The sequence below is a fragment of the Crinia signifera genome, chromosome 3 (assembly GCF_055691185.1).
Source record: "Crinia signifera chromosome 3, ASM5569118v1, whole genome shotgun sequence".
Classification (NCBI taxonomy): domain Eukaryota; kingdom Metazoa; phylum Chordata; class Amphibia; order Anura; family Myobatrachidae; genus Crinia; species Crinia signifera.
This window is the reverse complement of record NC_139219.1, coordinates 67,768,672-67,792,443: the sequence shown is the minus strand read 5'-3', so window position 1 is coordinate 67,792,443 and position 23,772 is coordinate 67,768,672. Positions and strand designations below refer to the sequence as shown.

The following is a 23,772-nucleotide window of genomic DNA, read 5'->3' as shown; positions in this document are numbered from 1 at the left end:
TGCAAGTGCATGCCAGTACCTGGACTCATACTTGCAGGAATTAATATGGCGCAATAATATGTCCTCCCAACTTGTTCATACCCCCACTATCCACGTCGGCGTGGAGTCGAATGTATAAAGTGTGGCAAGCGCAGCGAGCCACCAAGCCCGAAGCGTGGCAAGCGGATGCAGAATACACGTCAAATAATACACGTACCCTCGCGGGGCTCGCTGCGCTTGCCACGCTTCGGCCTCCTTTTACGCGTCCCCTCGCGGGGCTTGGTGGCTCACTGCGCTTGCCACACTTTATAAAATCAACTCCACGCTGACGTAGATAGTGGGGGTATGAACAGGTTGGGAGGACTCGTACCGCGTCCCATCGCTGAGCTCGCTGGGCTTGCCACGCTTTGGGCTGGCGTGGAGAGTGGGGGTTTGAAATGGAGGCATTTGCCAGTATGTAACATGGAGCACTGGCAAATTCATCCTTTATTGTGCACGAGACGCATGCGCGACCAAACCCCTAACCCTGTCCATCTCCCTGAAGCAGACACGGGCAGGGTTGCCGTTCCCTGCCGCAAGATTTACTGAGACGCACAAGCGTATGAGACGCTGGTGCGTCTCAGGCAGATGGAGCGCCTCTCCGCCAGCGCCTGCATGATCGCCTCTCCGCCGGCGTCCGCCAGCGCAGAGGATCTGGTGGTTACCGGCGCTGTGTGAGAGGTGCTCACTAGGCTTGCCAAGTACGCCGGGGACAGAGCTGCAGCTCGCGGGGACAGTACGGTGACTACGCTGCCTGACGGGGACACTACGCTGACTACGCAGGGCTGCCGCGGGGACATTATGCTGACTGCGCTAGGCTGGCGTTGGGCTACACTAACAGTATAGCGTAAGGTGCCGCCGTGAAACTACACAAGTACCTTTAATAGTTATTAAAATAAATTTAAATCTGTTACCAGAACATGCAATTTGTTCTTTGCAGGATCAGAAAGATTCTAAACCTCCGGATATTTGAGGATGATAGCGGAAAACACTGGTCTAAGAGTGTTATGGACAAGCAGTACGAAGTGCTCTGTGTCAGCCAGTTTACCTTGCAGTGTGTCTTAAAGGGAAACAAGCCGGACTATCACTTGGCCATGCCTTCTGAACAAGCAGAGCCCTTTTACAATGACTTCTTACAGCAGATGAGAAAGGCCTACAAACCGGAACTTATCAAAGGTATTTCAAAAAAGAAATTCTCTTGAATTGTTTGTGAACATACTGTACTCCTAATATGGTCACATTAAGGGCTATGATTTCAAAAGAATGCATCAAATGATTCTGGAAGGATCGTTTTATTCATTTAGTTTACATAACAAAGATTCGATCATACGTATTTCATAAATACATTTGAATTAACTTTCACCTCAAATGCACCAGCATTTACTACATACTAACATAGTAGATCCACAGTGGAAACATGTGGGAGTTGGACCTTTCAACAGTCGTTTTCAGACTGTATGAAGTAAGAAGTCGGTGAGTTTGGTAGGTTGGTTGTAAGCAGGGCTGTCTTAACTGTATTGTAGGCTGTGGGCAAGGAAGTGCAATGGGGCCTCTACAGACCCATTAATTTTTTATTTTTTATTATGTTTTCACCTTACAGCAAATATGTAAAATGTACCGTCACAGAAGTTAAAATATACATATTGAAGTCAAGACAGTTCTAAATATAAAATAATACAGGTATAAATTGTGAATACAGTTGTCATGACATATCAAAGGAAGATCTAAAGTTAATAAATGGCAATGTTAATAGATCATATCCATAAAAAACTGCATCAAAGAAATTAGTGTTCGTATTCCTGTCTCAGCAAATCTAGGCCCTTATTCTGGTTCACTCGCAAAGGCAAATTCCTTCTCTAATTTACAAAACCATGTGCATTGCAGGGGGGCAGATGTAACATGTGCAGAGAGAATTAGATTTGGGTGTTTAGGTTTTACTTCAAAGTGAGATCTATATTGCAGTGTAAAAATAAAGCAGTCAGTATTTACCCTGCACAGAAACAATATAACACCCAAATGTAACTCTCTCTGCACAAGTTACATCTCCCCCTGAAGTGCACATGTATTTGTCCATCTGAGAAGGAATTTATTGTTGTTCCTGCTGCTGCCGGGGGTAGGAGAGACTGCTGGCTTGCTGTCTCTGGCTGGCTCCTCCGTCCTCCATCTCCTCCGCTGCTGCCGCTTCCCTTCCCTGTGACTGTACTGTCCGTCAGCAAATCAAAGCTCGAGGGCTGGCTCCGTATTGGCTGACGGCCCGCGAGCTCTGATTGGCTGATGGCGGCCCAGGGATACACACTGAGGGGAAGGAGAGACGCGATGCGCTCTCCTCCCCTCTGAATTAGCAGCGGCGGCGGTGAATCACTGTCAATCGAGGGAGGGAGTGACGGGAGGGAGAGAGAGACGGGTGGGCGGCAGTGGTCGAGACACCCGAATCGCTTCCGCGAGCTACCAGTAGCTTGCGAGCGACGGGTTGGCGAACACTGGTTTAAGCCCTCCAGGGGCTGCAGATTACATGTGGTGACAGCATGGATAACGCTTTTGTGGTTTGCCGATCCATTGCTGTAGGACAGGTCTCAGGAGGTTAAGCCTTGATGTGAATGTCCCGCAGCGGGAGCAGTTAAAGTCGGGATGCCTCGTCGTCTGTCGTGGTATGGGCTGGCCGTAAATATAGTAGTCAGTTTTAGGCACTTTCAGGCATCCATCCATGTTCTTTTAGTGATAATTTGGAGAATGGCAGACATACAACATTCTAAAGTGCATACACAGTGTTATATAGTACTTCTGCTATGTACAGTAAATCGTGTATTGTCTCTCTACACCAAAGATCAGGAGACTCTTACTGGTTACTATGGTCAGTGACTAATGATTAAACCAGGGGTTCTCAAACTCGGGACCCCACACAGTTCATGTTTTCAGGTCACCCGGCAGGTGCACATGTGCATTCATTACTCATTGACACATTTTACAAGATCCACAGGTGGAGCTAATTATTTCACTTGTTATTCTGTGAGGAGACCTGGAAAACATGCACTGTGTGGAGTCCTGTGGACAGCATTTGAGAACCTGTGGATTAAACAGTGAAAATAGGAGCTACTATAAGTGAATTGATATTGAGTGGGGACTTATACTCTTTGTAGCTTTTGCAACCTAAATTAATGCAGATGTTCTGCTTCCACGATATACTGAAATAAGTCAATCAGTCACTCCTCATTGCATCAGGTGTAATCTGATAGAAACAGTAGGTAATACTTGGGATAATTGGATAATTATTTGGAGTTTTAATATTGTCATCGTTTCATTTTTAATGTAAAAAATGTCATCTATCTATCTATCTATCTATCTATCTATCCATACATCTATCAGCATTGTGCGAGTCTGATCTATAATGTTTACAAATTTTATATATTACCGTAGCAAATGACTTGGTAATTAGACCAAAAATGCATTTTAGAAAATATACAAAAGCTTGGATTCGTGATTTTATTCCATCAGTAAAACAATTGCTTATAAACAAAAATCTTTTTAATATCTGTGGAATTGCTGCTATGTGGTCTAATAGTTCCCTTTTTCAATGCTAAATAACTGTATAATTTGGCAGCTTCACCTTGAGAGCTGTGGGGGATATTCACATACAAACAAGCTTATTTTTGTGTATAGATCAGTGGTTCCCAAACTATGTGCCGTGGCTCCCTGGGGTGCCTCAGGACACTTGCAGGGGAGCCACGGATTGGTAGTCCAGGACCAATTCAAATTATTTATGGTCAATTATTTATGGACAAAACCAGTGCTGGTGGCTGCCAAGCATAACATATGTGTACAATCAGAAGCAAATCCTGCCCTTTACCACATAACTGAACCTCAGGATCACATATCACAATCTACTTAATGTTACTGTATATATGTTTTTCTACACCTAGGGGTGCCGTGGAAAAATTCTGATACTCTAGGGTAGAGATGGGCAAAATGGGTCACTAAAAAGAGCTGGGATCGACTGATCGTTCCATGAAAAGATCCGGATCTTTAAAACGGTTCATCACCTCTTTAAAAAAAAAAAAAAAAATGTGCACTGTACTCAGTCTCCAGAGTTAGTACATGTCAGCTGCCACAGGTGGCAGTGCTGAGCTCAGGCAAATGCATTGTAATGGAAAACGAAACTGAAAGTAAATTAGCGACGGTTCACCTTTTTGGGATCGGTGGCTCACTCACCCTTCTATGGGATCCGTCCAAAAGATCCGCTTCCTTCGCAAACGACCCATCTCTACTCTAGGGTGCCATGATTCAAAAAAGATTGTAAACCCCTTGTGTAGATACATTCCAGTGGCACTCGGAGAATTAAGGTGCCCATACACTGGTACGATTTGGGCTGTTTTCACCCGGGGGTGGCAGGGCCTTATAAACAGAACATCAGGGTATGCTGTGTAATATTAGACATTACTCTGGCCTTAGTAGGTCACTGTATTTATTAGGCAGTGGCTGCTCTCTATATTTATATAGAACACCAGAGGAGGCTCTGTATTCTGTACTCTGTACTGATGTGGAGTTGGGGAACTCACTGTAAGCTATGCATGAGAGGACCTCTTAATATGTCAGAGAGATCAGTGGCCTAAATGTGTCACCCATCACAACCTGCTATACCTGGATAGGTTAAATGTGCTGACGCTGCTGTGTTAGTATGAAATGTTCCTGCTCATTATTCTCATGTCAGCCGAGGTATTTTCGCAATGTGTTTTTTTTCTTCTATAACGAGAAGCTCTGTAAAAATAGAGATGTGATTTATTTGTACAGGTAGTGCCACCCTGATTCCTGCTGGGATATAAAGGTCTCTTAGCCGTTATAATCCCTATAAATCTGGCAAACTTTAAGAAACGCACATTATTCTATAGAATTTGCTAAAGAGCTGTTGTTTATGTAATATGCACACATGTATAATTCTAAATAAATTTGTATTATTCATATATTTTCATCATTTTACAGGAATAACAAGAGAAAAAAAACTATTTATAAAATTGAGGTCATGCAATTGTAGAAGGCAAATCTGGATTCCTGTTTTGAATCATTAAGAGACCCAACGTTGACATTTTCATACATATATGCAACATGTTGATACAGGACAGGGGTTAGCCTGGAGAAAGCTGCCTAGCTACTTCTGGTTGCACACAAATCACCTACTTTACATTACCTTATGCTATGGCATACAGCGATACGCCCAAAATGTGGTGCATCTTCATCTGTATATCGGCTGCCCAGGAACACCCAGTATGTTTCCGCTACATTTTTGAGACCATGCATTTGAGTTACTGCTGTGCCTCTGTGGGACATATGGGCCGAGATTTAGCAAATTTTTGACTTTTTTTCAATTTTTTTGTAAAAAAAGTCCAAGTTCGCACACTTCAATTTGCATCCAGAAGTTTTTCCATTATAAAGTATACAAATGTAATAGGGTGCGACTTTTGTTACCGTTACTAAAAAGTGCAACTCAAATCGACTAAGTTCTGACTACCGAATTTGACAGTCACTCAGCCCTGACTGGTCGAAAGCGTCTTCATGGAGATGCCTACAGCCAATCTGGGCTGACGGCTTCCCCAGCATGGAGATATATTACTAGAGCAGGGGTTCCCAATCTTTTTCCAAACATGGCACCCTATTTTTTCCACGGCACCCCTAGGCCAAAATAAAAATATGTAAAACTAAGTAGCTTGTGTTCATATGTGATTCTTAGGTTCTGTTGTGTTAAAGGGCAGGATTTGCTTCTGTTTGTACACATATTTTATGATTGGCAGCCACCAGCATTCGTTTTGTCCATAAATAATTGATCATAAATAATTTTAATTGGTCCTGCACCATCAACCCGTGGCACCCCAGGGAGCCACGGCACACAGTTTGGGAACCACTGTACTAGAGCAAGGGATGGTAATGTATATTGGTGTAAATCTAATGAATGTAATAAAGTAACTAGGTTGACACCTTGAAATAGTCGACATGCCCAATATCGACATCGACAAAAGGTCAACACAAGCTTATGATTGGCATGAATAAGGTCAACATTAGTGGTCGACCTAGTGACTGTCAACCCAGACATTCCCAATGATCGCATACCAAATGCGATAATGATGTTCTAATGATTTGCAATTGTTAAATGACCCATCTAATCCTCTGATCGTTCACACAAACGTTCTCCATGATATCCTTTGGCCAGGAGTGTTCTGGATTTCAACTTAAATTGGGTGACAGATTGGATTGTTCATAAAATCATGCCTTTACCCACTAGCTTTAAGGCCCATGCCACCATTGCAGTTATACCCCTTTTCCAATAGCAAAAATAACCCAGGTTAATGCGCGTAAATGCAAAATCCAACCCTGGTAGTTACCTGGGTGCAGGGGCAGTGGAATAGAGTAACCCGGGACAATGTGACCCAGGTCCCATTCACTGAACTGTAAAGGCTTGGCTGGGAGACGCGGGCCCCAGCCCGCCTCTCGATGACGTCACTCGTCCGGCTTAATGCCAGGTCGGGCTTCTAATGGGAAACCGTTTGCAAGCCGGGTACAAAATCCCGGGTGAGACCCGGCTTGCTAGTGGAAAAGGGGTATTATTTTCCCAAGCCATACATACAACTATGCAATGCATGCCATTGTCACAATACATGAGTTGGGGGAGTACCTTCAGCAAACCCCAATAACTTTAAAGAAAAAACTTCTCCCATTATTTATATACAAATGATGGTGTTGCCAGTAGATGGTTACTTTTATGTCAGGATGTAAGTTACAGCTAATGGGAACACTTTTTATTTCTTCACATTTCGTTTTCAGAAATGTCCCCAGATCTCTCCCATAGCTGAGGAGCTGACAGGTAAAATCAAGTTGTTGGAAATGAAGCCCGTAATTATAACACATTTAGAGGATCTAGTTGCAGCTGTGTTCCGTTCATGCCCGTAATTACCTGCGCAATCATTTAGATGGAGGTTAGACCGGAGCAGTGTATATTATTTTCCGCAGGAACATCTTGTCTTTTGGATTTATCCTGTAACTTGCTGATTGCAATTTTCCTAGGATTACTGTACTGTTTTTCTGCTCCCAACACACTTGAGTATAATTTTTCTATTCAGACAGCCAATTCCATTTGATTACTGATGAGAAGGTTTTATAGTGGCTGAATAGATTAATCTGATTAGTAAAGAACAATTCTGCGCTTCATTAAAAACCTTGTAATGGTTCTGTCTATAGGCATGCGACTCGACCAATAAGGGTCATGTGGACATTTAATATATGAAATTGCAGACTAGGGTTATCACAGCTGTAATAAATGGACCTAATGTATTCTTAGCGTGGATATGCATCTCCGGATTCCCATGCAGTTCAGTTGGAATAAGCACTCATACAGTGAGGGGGTTAATCTACAGTAGTTCACTCGCAAAGGCACAATCACTCTCTAATGGACAAAACCATGGGAGTTACGCCCCCCCCCTCCCCCCCAGTGCATAAACATCCATTCGTATGCTGCGGGTAACCTCCCACAACTTTCGATGGTCGCCGAGCATCGAAAGCTATGGAAGGTACACGCATATAAAAGTGACTTTCAAGTAATTTCCATATGCTTTGTACGCTGGGGCGGATATGGGCGGGCAGCTGACATCCGGTGATGTCATCTGCCAGCCCCCCGCACCCGCGTCACGGCCTCATTACCATGAGAATGCCCAGCATTCTCATGGGAGCGCCCATGAAACGCTTTGCATTCCCATATGATATTACTGCAGCCCGGCGCCCCCTGCCCTTCTCTGCCCCCACACGCGGTGTAGGGTGTGTGCACCTGGCGAACCGAAAGTTCGCTATGGGTGCACACACCCTACGTCTGCACATGCGCAGAAATGTGCATACGCAGATGCGCAACTTCGGTCCTCCGTGCACGGAGGACCAAATGAACATGAATAACCCCCTTTATGTACTGCAGGTGGGGCTGATGTAACATGTGCTGAGAGAGTTACATTTGGGTGGGGTTTGTACTTCAATCTATGTTGCAGTGTAAAAATAAAGCAGCCAGTATTTATCCTGCACAGAAACAATTAAACACCCAAATCTAACTCTCTCTGCACATGTTACATCAGCCCCACCTGCAGTGTATATGGTTTGGTCCATTAGAGAGTGATTGTGCCTTTGCGAGTGAACAAGAATAACCCCCTAAATCCAGCTGTCAATAGCTGCATTAAAGCTGGCCATGCATCAGAACGATTCTAGGCCAGAACGCTTGATTTCGACAGTTCGTGTGATCGATTGTATGTACATCGTGAAATATTTTGGTACGATGACGATGCGATGCATGGTCCCGTTGGTCCTGAGGTTGCTCCTATGATCTTATGTGCTGCACGTGTGATCAATTGGGATGGGTTGTGGTTTGCAGATGGTATGTGTTTAGGCATATACGATCGATCATGCGATCTTTATCATATGCAGGTCTTCCTAATGTATGGCTAGCTTAAGTGTATAGAAACATTGGTAAATATCAGCCTGAACTCTAAAAGAGTGCAAATAAATATTACCATGCAGTACAGACAGATATTTGAGGCACATAAAATGTTTGAATTGGCTGATTTTAGAATTTTAAATAACTATTTAAATATGATAGAAGATGAGTTTTTCTGCAAACAGATGCTCTAGATCAGTGGTTCCCAAACTTTTTTTTTTAAGTCACAGTGCCTTAGTGTATCAGATTTTTTTACATGGCACCCCCAGGCAAAGTTACTTATAAAAAATTCAGAAAGAAGGTCATTTGTGTTGATATGTCATCCTTAGGGTCAGTATGTGGTCAGAGACAGGTGACACTTCTGCTTGTCCACATTTTATGATTGGCACCCATAAGCACTGGTTTTATCTATAACACTAACCATAAATAACTTGTCCTGGTTCAACCCAGGGCACCCCTTCAAGTATTCCGGAACACCCCAGGGTGCAATGGTACCCAGTTTTGGAACCACTGTTTTAAATCCCTGAAGCGGAGACAGGCAAGGATTCCAATCCACGCCGCGGAGTGACGGGGACATGTGAGCATGTGAGATACGTGTGTGAGCGCGTCCCTGTCAGTTTGAGCCCCTCTCCGTCAGCTCTCCCCAGCACAGGGAATCTGGCGATTCCCAGCGCTGACGAGAGGCGCTGTTAAGAGGACTGTAATTGATGTGCGAGAGAAGAGGCTTTGAGAACAGGAAGGAAGAGGGCCCTGCTCCAAGGAGCTTACAGTCTACAGGATGGTAATTTAATATGAGAAATGTGCAAATGGTATTGCTGCTGTAAAAATTAGCCTATTGCCACTAGGTGGTGATGTGCAATAATACAAGAAAACAATGTGAACAGATTTTTGGCAAACATTTCAAAATGTAAGCACTTAATTGACCCAAAATATATGTTTTGGCAGAAAAGAAAGTGTCTCATTTTCATTTTGATATTTTGAAACTACATTTTATTTCATGTACTACAGATAATAATCTGGGGCTTATGCATCTTTTCACTTGACATTTGAAAAATGTATCTCTATAATTCCCACATTGTGGACTATTTTTCCTTCATTTATTCTTAAGCTACTTCAGTTATTGGATTTATAACTTAAGGAACTTGCTGAGTAATATACTGTTCAAAACAGCCTCATTCACAATATAGAACGAATTTAAAGGAAAAGGTAAATTCACTTTTGGACAATAACACATTTTAATGTATCTTTTTCAGATGGAAAATTTGGAGCTTACATGCAAGTAAACATACAGAACGATGGTCCAGTCACCATAGAGTTGGAGCCGCCAGTGTCAACGATGGACCCAAAGCATGTAAGTAACATATAATGTACAGTTTGCTATATAGAACTTTGATTTTATTGTTTGATAGTGTAATTTACTGTATTGATGCTCTATTTCAGTGGTTCTCAACCTCGGTCCTCAGGGACCCCCAACGGTGCACGTTTTCCAGGTCACCTTACAGAGACACAGGTGCACTAATTACTCACTGACACATTTTAAAAGATCACAGGTGGAGCTAATTATATCACCTGTGATTCTGTGAGGAGACCTGCAGAACATGCACTGCGTGGGGTCCGTGAGGATCGAGTTTGAGAACCACTGCTCTATTTGACCATGGACAAATGTATAAACTATGTGATCCCTAGAATTTGTTGTTGGCTATCTTGGATAGGGTGAAGTTATTGGTGAAGTATAAGTTGTGTGCCCGAAACTGTTTAGTCGTAAAAGTTCATCAATAAATTGAAATTCAAACTGTAGTCAATTCCTCCTGTCACTATATTGTTCCCCCTATTCCTCCTTTTTATCCTTATCCTTTCTGTCTCTCCCATCCTCCAATTTCTCCTGTCTCTCCCTATCCTTCTCCCTATTTTTTCTGTCTCTCCCGACCTGCTATTCCTCCTGTCTCTCCCTATCCTTCCCCCATTACTCTTGTCGATCCATGGATCCTTTCTCTCCTTATCCTTCTACCTATTTCAGCCATCTTTCCTATCCTTCCATTCCTCCTGTCTCTCCCTATACTTCCTCCTATTCCTCCCACCCTTACTTTACTCCTCTCTCTCCCTATCGTTCCTCCTAATGCTCTTGTTCACCCATTCCTCCTGTCTCTCCTGTCTCTCCTTATCCTTCCCCCTATTTTTCCTGCTTCTCCCGACTTCCCATTTCTCCTTTCTCTCCCTATCTTTCCCCTTATTGCTCTCGTCCTTCCATGCCTCCTTTCTCTCTTTATCCTTCCCCCTATTCCAGCCATCTTGCCATTCCTTCTGTCTCTCCCTTTCCTTCCTCCTATTCTTCCCATCCTTCCATTCCTCCTGTCTCTCCCTATCCTTCCTCCGAATGCTCTTTTCTCCCATTCCTCCTGTCTCTCCATATCCTTCTCCATATATCCTGTCTCTTCCCATCCTTCCCCCATTTCAGTCTTCCTACCATGCTTCCTGTCTCTCCCTATCCTACCTCCTATTGGTCCTGTCCATCTGTTCCTCTATTCTCCTCGCTGTTCAAACTCTCTCTCCTTCTCTGTGTTTTTCTCTCCCACACTCACTACCACCAAATCTACACACACTTTCTTCCCACCTCTTTTTTTTTTTTGACTTTTTTCCTTAATAGTAGTAGTAGTTCAGGGGGAGTCGGAACAGGAACATATTTATTTTTCATGGACAGGTGGAGGTGGGATGGAAAGAGGGGAGGTGGTGGATTCACTAAATGTACATCCTGTAGGCGGCACATCGTTAATGATATTCAGTGTACACACTGGAAGAGCAATATCTTTTACTATCTCATCTAGTGTGCATGGGGCTTAAGGGGAGTCCGAGACACAGCAAGAGTGGAAGAAGGGCAGAACCAGATACTTCATGGTGTGTGTGTGTGTGTGTATATGTATTATAATATGTGTGTGTAATATAATTCATTCAGTACATTTCAAGGTCATGACGTGCTGGCCATTGACGATTATAAGGAGAAGCCACGTAGCAGACAGACAGGATTATATAAATAGATCGGGAACTACTGAGACAGAGAATAACAATTACGCAAGCTACATTATAATTGCATTACATGGGAGCGTCACTAGCTCGTTTGGAAGCAGCGGACGTGTCCTTGTATTACATCTGTGACTGTGTGCCTTTGTTCTTGATTAGCTGATTGAGGTTTTGTATCCCGGCAGTGAACACTACTAATTAATAGTCTATGTCCTGTCCTTGTCTCCTAAATAAAGAATGATGTATTGCTGTAGTTGATTCACTAGACAGATGTATGGATGGAGATGGGGTGTATATGTTTTTGTTTATCTATTAATGTATATACATACATACAGAAATAATAGGAGCATTCCAGTTAATCTTTAACTTGATTCTCTGTAATGTTTTATTTTGATGACATAACCAATTACTCAATGGTTCACCTGCAATAAAAATGTACACTTTATTATAGTCAGTATTACTCAGGTTTTTTTTTTACACTTTATTATCTGTTGTTTTCATATACTGTACTTATGGGGTAAACATGCAGAAATAAAATTCATATACCGATTGTAAGGTGATTTTGTTCAAACAGATTTTTAACAATAATACAGTGAGTGGACTGCCAGGTACTGTGCAACAATGCATGAGGAGTCTGTGCTGATTCATTTAATATATGTATATATTGTATATTGGGCCGATTAAGATCTGCGTGCAGTCCTGCTGATTATCGGGCGATCGCCCATGTGCACGGTAAGCTGTGCGCATGTGCGAGCCGTCCGTGCAAAGGCAGCCAGCAATGGCAAGCCTTCGCTGGCTGGTAGCAGAATGATTGGCACCCTGCGGCCATTTTGGGGGCAGTAAATTTGGATTTTCTGGGAGTGTCCCATAAAATGCATACGTTCCCCAGCCGTTGGGAGGTGACATCAGCAGCGGCCTCCTTCTCCCCACGGCCATCGCAGTGCTAAGTAAGTCCTGGCTTATTCCACACTCCGAACAGAGGAGAAAACCATTAAATGGTGAGTGATTGCAAATGGTTTTCCCCTTGTGCATGGCTGCGAACCACAGCCGTGCACATGGGTGGGAATTCATGTGTGCAGGGTGGCGCTTCCGCGATCACTGGGCTCTGAAATATCACAGCCCAGCAATCTGTTCTGAATTGGTCCCATTGTGTGCGACTGAGTCTGTATACAGAGCAGGTCAGAACTTTATTGGAAAAGAGCTGCAGCTTCTACACTAGCACTTTGTACACAGATTCAGAGACTCTGTTGCACACAGATATACAGATCAAGTGTTATATATCACTTTAATCAGCAAAATCTTGGGAATCGTAGTCACACTGCATTGCAACTAAGGTTCATGGGTGAAATTTAATAGGATGAGAGATTCAGAAAGTGAGAGATTTGGTAAGAAATCTCCAGTTTTTTTAAAGCGGCAATCATTTACACTGCGAAATCAAACTCGTATACACTGCAAAATAAAACCATCCCCCCATTTATTTAAAAAAAAATGACCTAAACAAGGAGCCTGTCACTAGAAAATTCAACTGAGTCTGTTTGGCGTGACTGCAGCAAAAAGGTATGAGGCCATAACTGTATGTTTGTGCCAATTGAAAATGGTAAAGGGTCTTGAAAAATGAACACACTGAAACAGCCTGTAGTGTTTGTATTGTGCATTACAATGCAGCTTCCACCAGAGGGCAGTATTGCCACATAACTTTAATGAACTCAAAGATTTTCCTCTATGTATTCCTGAATATAACCTAGTCAGTACAAGTTCTTTTACCTGAAAATTCTGTGTTTAATATGCAGATCTACATGACTTGTTCCTAAAATCTGGAAACTAAATTAATATGCCGGTCACATGCACATGGCCCAATAACATCTGACTCATCTACCCGATCTGTATGACAATGTAAAAGTGTTTAATTGGTTTTCTTATCAGAATCTAAACTGGCTTTGTTACGTGTCAAAGAAAGACAAATTACATTAGAATGTTTATTTACTGTCGCAGAAGCAACTGCATTATAATTTCCAAGGGAAATTTTTAGCAGTGTATGTCGGTGCATTCATATACCATATGTACAGTATATGCAACATACTTGCCTACATTTGAAAAAGCATGTCAGGGAGATTGTGCAGGTGACACCTATGAGTGCAGATGTGTACCGCTGCATCTGGCGAGTCATACAATGACCATGTAGCCTCTCTTATCGCGGCTCTATTGCAGCGCGGCTAACACGACGTGCGCTCATGCTGGCATGCACTTGTATCAGTCTCACACACAGCCGTTATGTTTCTACTAGCTGGCAGCCTGGCATCCTGAGTCCCATGGCCGTATCAGAGCCAGAGTGGCTACATTTGTACACCCATATGTAGATGAGCCTCAAAGCAGCCGTTTGGGGGGTGGTAACCCATTTTGGGGAGCGGTAAGATCTACTGCACTAAAACGTGTCCGGGCTTATTCATGTATTGTGTTTTAAACGTGGTTAAACGTGGTTCCTAATAAGTGGTCAGGAGAAAACTTATTTAAAATGCATGTAGCCAACAGGATCATTGTCTCATATAACCAATGCAGGGAAATGCCACTGATGATTGCATTTGAATTTATATATCTCTGATTTTATTTTTTCCCCAAAAAATGTAACAGCTGTGTAATGTGAGTTAGGTGAAAGCAGGGAGAATGCTAGACTTATACCCCTTCCAGACATACGCGAAAATCCCGTTTTTTTTCACATGAATGCGCCCAAACCCGGGACTAGCGTATGTCTGAAAGGGTATACCCGGGATTTCATTCCCGGATACTGAGCACCTGCAATTGGCCAGGGTTTTTCCCGGTATTTTACTCCCGGGTATAATACCCGGCTAATAGACATAATGGTTTTACCCGGGTTTTTCAGGTTTAAACATGTGATGTTGCTTTTTTTTGCTGCCGGGGTGTCTTCTGATGAGTTCATCAGCTGCAGCCACGGAAGACGCCTCAGGCACATGTGCGGAGGCGCTTGCAGAGGCAGTGGCTGCATGTTGCTCCTTTGCTCCCTTTCCAGCAACAGAGTGCAGACTCCTGTGGGAAGACAGGTGCTATGGCACATCATTTGAAGGAAGAGCAGGTCAGGGAGCTGTTACATGTGCGTGGAGAAGAGGAGATCAAATCTCAAATCACAGGCACTGTGAAGGATGGCATAGTTGATGTCATTCTTGTGAGCCAGCAAAGTGTCCCATTTTAATGATGAAACACTGAAATACTTGAAAAGCCTGGCTTATGTGTGAAAGGGGTATACCCGGGTTTTTCCCGGATCTGAGGTGTAGTGTGAAAGGGGGTCTGTTACTAAAATCCCGGGATTGACCTGGGTTGAAAATCCCGGGTAAACCTGGCCAAAATCCCGGGTAGTATGTCTAAAAGGGGTATAATCAGGGAGACAAGTGGATGGAGTTTCCTGCAGAATGCAGCAGGATAGGCAACTACAACTGTATGATGTGCAATAGGCTAGAACACTGTGTCCCTTAACCTTAAGCAAGTAAAAGCAAACAGTGAGGGATATTTAACATATACTCAGGGGTTAAAGTGAGGGGGAACAGGGTGGAACTAAGTTGCACCACCTGAAATGGTGAGAAGGAACTAGTCTCCTTAATGGCCTTGATCAGTAGTTCTAACAGAAAAGCATTATAGTTTGCAGGAGGGTGCCAAAAATCCTACCACTAGCCTTGACTCCAACTAATGTTGGGGAGGGCAACTGTGGGGAATTAGGTGACATGGAAATTAGTTCCACCATGTCTCCAGGACTTCTTTAAGCCCTGCATATACTGTACATAAAAACAAGTGTTATGGTGTGTACACACGGTGAGATTACCTTGCAACAGATGGAGCCCTTCTCATTCAGTCCCGGTGCCCATCAGAACTTCCCCTCTGGCGAGCGCCAGCGGAGAGGGACTCCATTAAACTGGAACGCGTGTCCCAGTCTCTCGGCAGCGGGGCAGTGGGTCCCTGCCTGTCTCCGCTTCAGGGAGATGGGCAGGGGGCGGGGCGGCGAGGGGGACCATTGGCGGCGAGGGAGGCGGCGGGGACCCGGGGGAGCTCCGTTACCACTGGTGGGAGCTGGTGGTGGCTGGTGATAGTTTTGCCAGCCCCTGCAAAGATGAAGCCGGCTTCATCTGTATTTGACTAATTCGAATGCTAACTCTGTACTATTTACATACAATTCATACAATCTGCATTAGATTTGCACTATATAGTCATTGCTGCCCTGTCTATCCGTGTTTCGACGGGATTGCAAGGTAGAAAACCTGTGAGATCTGCATGTGATCTGCATATGATCTGCATGTGATTTTGACTATATAGTCAAAATCTAATGTCAAATCTCACCGTGTGTACACAGCATAACTTTGCAGCCATTCAGCTTCCTAGAATTGAGGGTTATCAAGGTCAACAGTGGCCATGACAATACTGTAAGTCTTCTTTTGGAAATAAAGGACAATTAACAATTATGCAGTATTATTGACAACATTGTACTGCTGCCTTACAGCATAAGTTTTTTCTCCAGTTATGCCTGTACTGAATTGGGTGTACAATAAAATGCTGAAACATTGCATTCTAGCAACCCATGCAGTTCCTCTTCCCTGCCTTGTGATTTCCTCAGTGTTTCTGTATGTGTAAAAGAGAAAGATATGTAGTCTCACTCGCTGCCCTGGCCTACCAGAGTAGATACCCTGCAGGTACAGCTGCCAGCCAGGGAACACACGGAGGTTGTCAGTAGACGAAGAGGAGCTTACAGCAGGAGGCTGCTCCTTCCAGCGTCCTGCAGGCAGCCTGGGCCGATGCAAGAGAGCGTAACAGCGGTAACCGGTCTGGGGGAAGCACATACAGTACAGTGCTGCCGGTGCTCCAGACAGGTTTTCGAGCAACGATTATAAATAAGTGCAGCGCACCCTCTACCCTATTCCTGCTCTGTGCTTGAGGCGGATGTGAGGTCGGCCGAGGGGGGGGGGACGCTTGCTGTTGGTGGTGACGGGTGCGAAATTGGGTGGGCGGCTGCTATTGGTGGTGACGGGCGCTGGCTAAACTGCGCAAATTGGGATGTGCTGAACAAAGAGCGCCTAAAGCTGCCTAATGGTAGAGCCAGCCCTTGTCAAAATTGGTGTGAAATTTGCCAAGCAAACATTTTTATTCATCATAATAACCTGTAATGTTTACCTTGTGTATAGGAAATATAATCTTTTTTTACACTTTTTTTAATTGAATTCATATAAAATATGTGAGCGACACATTATTTTGATTGGATAATGTAGGCTGTTGCATTAAAAATCCATTTCAGATTGATTTGTGAAGAGGTTATGCCACTTTCATTGTGTCTATAAATACCTGATTTTTACCTCTATAGACTACATTTCATTCTTAACCCTTTTATTCATAGAGGTCTCTACAGTGGACAGCTGTTTTTAACAGGGATGGGCCAGGCCTCTTTTTCCAGTTTTGGTTTTGTAACTGTATCTCCCTCCGGTTTTGGATCTGTATTTGGTTTTACCAAAACCCCCGTTGTTGGTTTTGGTTTTGGTTTTGGATATGTGTTTTTTTTTTTTTTTTATATATCGTAAAAACAGCTAAAATTACTGTGTTTGTTCCAACAGTATTATTAACCTCAATTACATTAATTTCCACTAATTTCCAGTCATTCTGGAGAACCTCAATTTTTATTTTTTTGAGTTTTCTATAATTTTTGCCACGGGCAGCGGTCACAGTACCGTATACACATTTGGGGTATGGACGGCAGTCACATTACCTTAAACACAGTGGGGTACAGACAGCAGTCACCATAACTTATACACAGTGGAAGTAAGGCCAGCAGTCACAGTACCATATGCATAATGGGAGTAATGCCAGCATTCACAATACCATATACACAGTGGGGGCAAGGCCAGCAATCACAATACCGTATACACAGTGGGGGTATGGCCAGCGGTCACAATATCATATACACAGGTGGGGTATGGCCAGCAGTCAAATTACACAGTGGGTGCAGTAAAAACAAAATATATATATATTTTTAACTTATTATTTTTTTGTGGATTTATTTTGGTGGGGTACAGACAGCAGTCACAGTACCCGTATAAACAGTTGGCATACATCCAACAGTCACAGTACCGTATACATTGTTAGGGTATGGCTAGCAGTGACAGTACAGTTTACACAGTGGGGTACAGACAGTGGGTGCTGGATGGCCTCCCAACAGTTGGGGTTCCGACTGTTAAAAGCCCAACAGTCAGGATCCTGCCTTAAATAGGCTATTCTCCCTTGTGGGGGTCCGGGACCCTCATAGAGGGGGAATAGAATAGGTGGCAAGTGCAGCGCACCACCAAGCCCGCAAGGGTCTTTGTTGTGCTCACCTCCCTGTCCCAGCAGTCAGGATTCCGAAGTCGGTGTAATGACTGTTGAAACCACACCCTAAACAGCAGTCACATTAACAAATACACAGTGGGGTGGAGTAGAAAAATTAGAATTTTTTTAAAACTTGCATAAAACAATGGTATGATATGGACAGCAATCATAGTATCATAAACAGAATTGTGTTAAAGTCAGCAGTCAAAGTATACACAGTTAGGGTAAGGCCGGCAGTCACAATACCATATTAACAGTTGAGGTAAGAAAAGCAGTCACAATACCATATTAGCAGTTTGGGTATGGACAGCAGTCTCAGTACCATATTAACAGTTGGGATACAGCCGGCAGTAACACTACTGTATTAAAAGTTAGGGTACGGACAGCAGTCACAGTACCGTATTAACAGTTGGGGTATGGACAAAAGATACAGTACCGTATGTACACTGGGGTTATGGCCAGCCAGCAGTGACAGTACAGTAGGCCTATAGTGGGGTTATGGCCAGCCAGCAGAGACAGTACAGTACACACAGTTGGGGTTTTGTACAGCACACAATGGGGCTATGGCCAGCCAGCAGTGACAGTACAGTATGCACACAGTGGGGCTATGGCCAGCCAGCAGTGACAGTACAGTACACACAGTTGGGGTTATGGCCAGGAATCACAGACAGTATACTGTACACACTAGGGATGCCAATCCCGGGGCATTTTTTCAATCAATTGAAAAATGCTCAATCCCGGGATTCCCGGGATCCCGGGATTGGCATCCCCACCAAAAATCCCATTATTAGCACTAAACCCACACCGGCCGACCCGCACATTTACTTACATTAGGGAGTGGGTGGGCGGCTGGGAGTAGGTTTGGAGGTGCACGGTGCCTCCCGGCAAGTGCACCTCCTTAGAAGACAGCAGGCGGGCGGGCGGAGGCAGGCCGGCTGGTGGGCGGGCGGAGAAGAGGCCGGCTGGCGGGCGGAGAAGAGGCGGGCGGTGACTGGTGATGTGTGGCCTGCGCAGCTTGACCTCTACTGTCACGCTACGCAGGCCTCACGCAGGGGTCAGGTTACGGGAACAGCCAGGCAGCGTCTGAGCGAGTGCTCAGACGCTGCCCGGCATTAGGCCAAATCCCGGGATCCCGATCCCAGGATTGGCCACACTAGTACACACAGATCACAGTATGCACAGAGGATGGCTTATAGGTTTTATCATACCTCCCAACTTCTGTCCGGAGGAAATAGGGACACCCGAAAAGGGGGTGGGGCGTATGCAAATGAGGGTGCGGCTTATGCTAATTAGCCGCGACCTCATTTTCATACGAGAATAGACGCTGTGCGCATGCGCACAGCGTCTATTCTACTAGATTGGGGGGTCTCCCAACTGCCACCCCCCGCAGCGGGACAATGCCTGCCGCGGGTGGGACAGCGGGACAGGACCCGAAAATCGGGACTGTCCCGCTGTAATCGTGACAGTTGGGAGGTATGAGTTTTATGAGGATGGCTTATAGTGAGGTGTTTTATTTGTTTTGTTTTTTATAAATAATATATGCAGCCAACAAGTAAAATATCACAGTTTATTTCTGCAATATAATGGTATAAATAATAATAATAAGTACTGCGGAGTGTACACTTCTGAAGCTTGGATCCCATGTATTGGCCTGAGCCACGGGCTTAGCACCTTATATTGGATCGAAGGCTCATGAGAATGGCCGACCATTGCTCAGCCGGATTGGGATATTTACTCTTCACTCATCTCTAGTTTTAACTCATTATATCCTATAAAAACCTATCTATTGCTATCTAGTGCATTGTCTCCTCTTCTTAGGACCTCTGCCAAAATGAGAAGGTACTGTATAGCACCTAATGGCAATTTTTTTTTATGCTTTTATTCCTACAAAAACAATAAGTTCAAAATAAAACGGTGGCATAAAAGCTTACCAGCTAGATAAAAAAATCTGTTTACTCAAAGATAGCACTGCAGGCACAATAAAAAAAAATATCAAGGAAAGTAAGATATAGGGCATAAAATGGTAGAGGTTTTGTTCAAATTATAGTTTTTTTTAGCAGATGAAATAAAGTTTTTATGTCCAATTCACAATCCTATCGCATTGTGGTGCCCAAATGTGTTTTTTTTCCAGCACCGGATGTCGCATGCCGATTGTAATGCCACATCGGGTGCTGGAAGTGGTGGAGCACAGTGCTGTGTAGGAGCACTGGGGGCAGTGGGGCTCAGTGGTGGTGGCAGAATTTGAAAAAAAAAAACTATATAAAACACTGGGAAGCCTTTGTTCAGCCAATCAGGGGACGGGCCAAAATTTTAACTACTTTTTCTTCAAATTCTGCCGCCGCCAGCCCTCCTGCACAGTGCTACACTCCACCGCCATCAGCCCTCCTGCACAACGCTGCTCTCAACCACCGCCAGCGCCCCGGCACCCTCTCCCCAAACCCGCCGCCAGCACAACAGCGTGAGGTGAAGGGAAATCCCCCTTGAATATTTTCAAAAACCACCATTTAGGCCACCAGGGTAAATAGACTTTTTTTCATCCTGAACATTTATACTGCTAAAAATGTCTTCCCTACAATAGCTCTTCTTCACTCCCTTACAATTTATTTTAAAACCTCAATGTTAGGTGCCCAATTTGCCAGGCAAGTCACACAAACCGGTAACTGACAGAAGGCTCCAGCCTGTACTTTGCTTTGCAGAAGACAGTGACGTGAAGCCGAGACAATCACCAGATGTACTTGTTTCTGCACAGAAACAAGGTCACAGCTTGCTATCCTTCTCTGGGTTCTCATACTAAGCGGCCTATTTTCCTCTGTACTGCCAAGGTTCTTTCTAGCCAACTCTTTGATTTGGTAGTTTTTGAATACCAAGTTCTATCTCTAAATCACTTAATGGACTATAACTGGGGTGGTATCAACAGCACAAGAAAAGTTAGTGTGTGTGTGTGTGTGTGTGTGTGTGTGTGTGTGTGTGTGTGTGTGTGTGTGTGTGTGTGTGTGTGTGTGTGTGTGTGTGTGTGAAGAGGGGGTGTTTCGGACCGATATACTAGTAGTATCATACATTTATTATAAAATATAAACTAGAAGTTATATTTTAATGCAACGTATAGAATTTATAAGTGTATAGTAATAATAAGTGCAGAGAGAGAGAGAGTTAGATTTGGGTGTTATTATGTTTCTGTGCAGGATAAATACCGGTTGCTTTATTTTTACACTGCAATATAGATATTATTTTGAAGTACAAATCCCCACCCAACTCTAACTCTCTCTGAACATCTGTAACATCTGAAAGGATACTGTACTTCCTATTTTCCTGGTATTGTAGCCAACCTTCCCATGCCCCGCCCAGTAAAGATTGGGTGTGATCTGCTATTCACAGTATATTACATTAGGATTACCCAGCCCCTGGATGGGCAAGGGACTCTGATGAAATTAATGGCGTCTCTCCACCCCCCCACAACTACCCCCTGTACCTCCCCCTCTGGAATATCCAAAGGCCACATGGGAAAAGTAAACAAGTTTGATTGTAAGTAAGTCCATTACAAAGAAAAAGTAATGCGCATAAATTCATTAGATAAAAATAAACATTTCTTATAAACAGTTTAGTGTAAAAACCTAGCACAAAGCTTTATTACTTGCATACAGTACATAGTGGGGGTCATTCAGGTTCGGTCGCACCTGCGATACCATGCACAAAGTCCTGATGCTCAGTATTTTGCGCATGTCCAGAACCTGTTCTAAACTTTTGGGAAGGGGTCTGGCAACATTGCAAGTATGGTGGCTTCAGACTGATATGCGGGGTACACATGAGGACGACACGCTCACGATGCACATCGTGAGCGGGTCGTCAGTGTTTCTTCCGACCCGCTCACGATGATGCAGGGGGCACGACCCGCACACGATGTGCACCGTGAGCGGGTCCGATCCGATGGCGACCCGCACCCGGGATTATGGTCGTTTCCAGATCCTACCTGCTGCTGGTAGGATCTGAATAACGACCGACCCGCGTGACCGCGCATCGGATCGGTATCGGTCCACACCAGGACAGAAAAGGGCCCGGTCACCACACTATCTACATCCAATCGGTCGGAATTGGATCTAGATTGATGGGATCGGACCCTTGTTGTCCTGGTGTGTACCCAGCATAAGTCTTCTGCCATTTTGGGGGGTGGTGGTGGCGAAAGTCTCAGTTTGAAAACAGGGGTGTGGGAAGATGTCACAGAGGTACTTGTTTCCTAGCACGGCGCCCAATATTTTCATCTTATGGCATCTTATGCGATCGCATCGCATGCCATATAGCCGCATACAATGCATGCGATGCGATGCAATGGTATACGATTTTTTATTGTACAACCACCCTGATGGGTCCTTACAATGTTAAATGGTCCCCCATACTCAACACTACCACCACGATCAACGCCAACCCGAAGCGTGGCGAGCGCATCGAGCCCGCGAGAGGCGGCGGTACGCGTCCTCCGACCATTTCATACCCCCACTATCCACGTCGGCGTGGAGTTGATTTTAGATAGTGTGGTGAGTGCAGCGAGCCCCGTGAGGGGACACGGATTACTTTATTTATTATTTATTTATTAACAGTTTCTTATATAGAGCATACATATTCCGCAGCGCTTTACAGAGCATAGTTATGATCAAAAACACATAACGAATTACAGCACAAGACAGTTTAGGACAAGTACATGGTTAATACGGATAGTTGCATCAGGGGACAGGACACTGAAGCAAGCATCAGGGTGGCAGAGGTTTATATATTCTAAGAAAGGCACATGAGGAGAGAGGGCCCTGCTCGTGAGAGCTTACATTCTAAAAATGTTACATGTTACGTGCGCATCCCCTTGCGGGGCTCGCTTCCCTCGCCGCGCTTCGTGCTCATATTCCTGTCCCCTCGCGGGGCTCGCTGTGCGCGCCACGCTTCGGGCTCGCTGTGCTCGCCCACACTGTCTAAAATCAACTCCACGCCGGTGTGGATAGTAGGGGTATGAAAAGGTTGGAGGACGCGTACCTCTGCCCCTCGTAGGCTCGCTGTGCTCGCCACGCTTCGGGTTGGCGTTGATCGTGGTGGTGGCGTTGAGTATGGGGGCCATTTTACATTGTAAGGACCCATCAGGGTGGTTGTGCAATCAAAAATTGTATACAATCACATCCTATGCCATTGTATGGCATAGGATGCGATGCGATATTTTATTGTACAACATTGTTCGCATTGCATCGCATACCATCGTATACGTTATTTAGTGTTATGGTATGTAATGCGATGGGCGCCGTGCTAGGAAACAAGTACCGTCACAGATCTTCATTGTAGGATGAAGATTTCCTGGCTTCCTTGACGGGCACCATAGGTGCCATATGGATACGGTCACTAGGTGTCCATGTCGAATGTGTCGACATTCGGGGTAACAAAAAAGTGAAGAACGCTTGTCAACCTTGTGACTGTTGACCTTGTCATTGTCGACCTAATGCTTGTGTGGACCTTCCAACCCTGTTGACCTTAGCCATTTCGACCCAATTCAGGTATTAACCTAAACCCTGTCGACCTTGTTGCATGTTGAGCTGCATTTGGTCGACCCAATGACCCATACCCAATGGTGGTAGAGAACCAATGCTGCATCCTAGGAATATAGCTGGGATCACTACTGCAGCGGGAGGAGTCTGCGTGTAATAGACGCCTCCTATTGCATCTCCATACAGCGATATCAGTGCTGCTTCCAATGGTGCAGCAGTGAGAGCAACTCCAACGGCACCTGAATGAGCCGCATTTGGGAGTTATTTTACTACAACAATAGCAAGCAATCAACAGTAGATCACTATACCGCTTGGATATTGAGCTTGGAGAACAGTCGGTGGAATATCTCTGCCTTGTGCTTCACGAAAATTTTCCATTTCATACATTTATTTATGGAGAAAAAAAATAAGAATTAA

At 44.4% G+C, this 23,772-nt stretch overlaps 1 protein-coding gene across 4 annotated transcripts in view; it reads left to right on the top strand.

The window, feature by feature from the left end:
* DTD1 (D-aminoacyl-tRNA deacylase 1) overlaps positions 1-23,772 on the top strand; it is a 140,713-nt gene that overhangs the window by 6,914 nt on the left and 110,027 nt on the right. For all 4 annotated transcript variants that reach the window (XR_014471587.1, XM_083175939.1, XM_083175936.1 and 1 more), the window contains exons 3-4: positions 959-1,194; positions 9,727-9,824. Coding sequence is in view for 3 of the 4 variants with exons in the window: in XM_083175939.1 (XP_083032065.1) it covers positions 959-1,194; positions 9,727-9,824 (334 nt within the window). In the remaining variant the exon portion in view is untranslated. The remainder of the gene's footprint in view (positions 1-958; positions 1,195-9,726; positions 9,825-23,772) is intronic.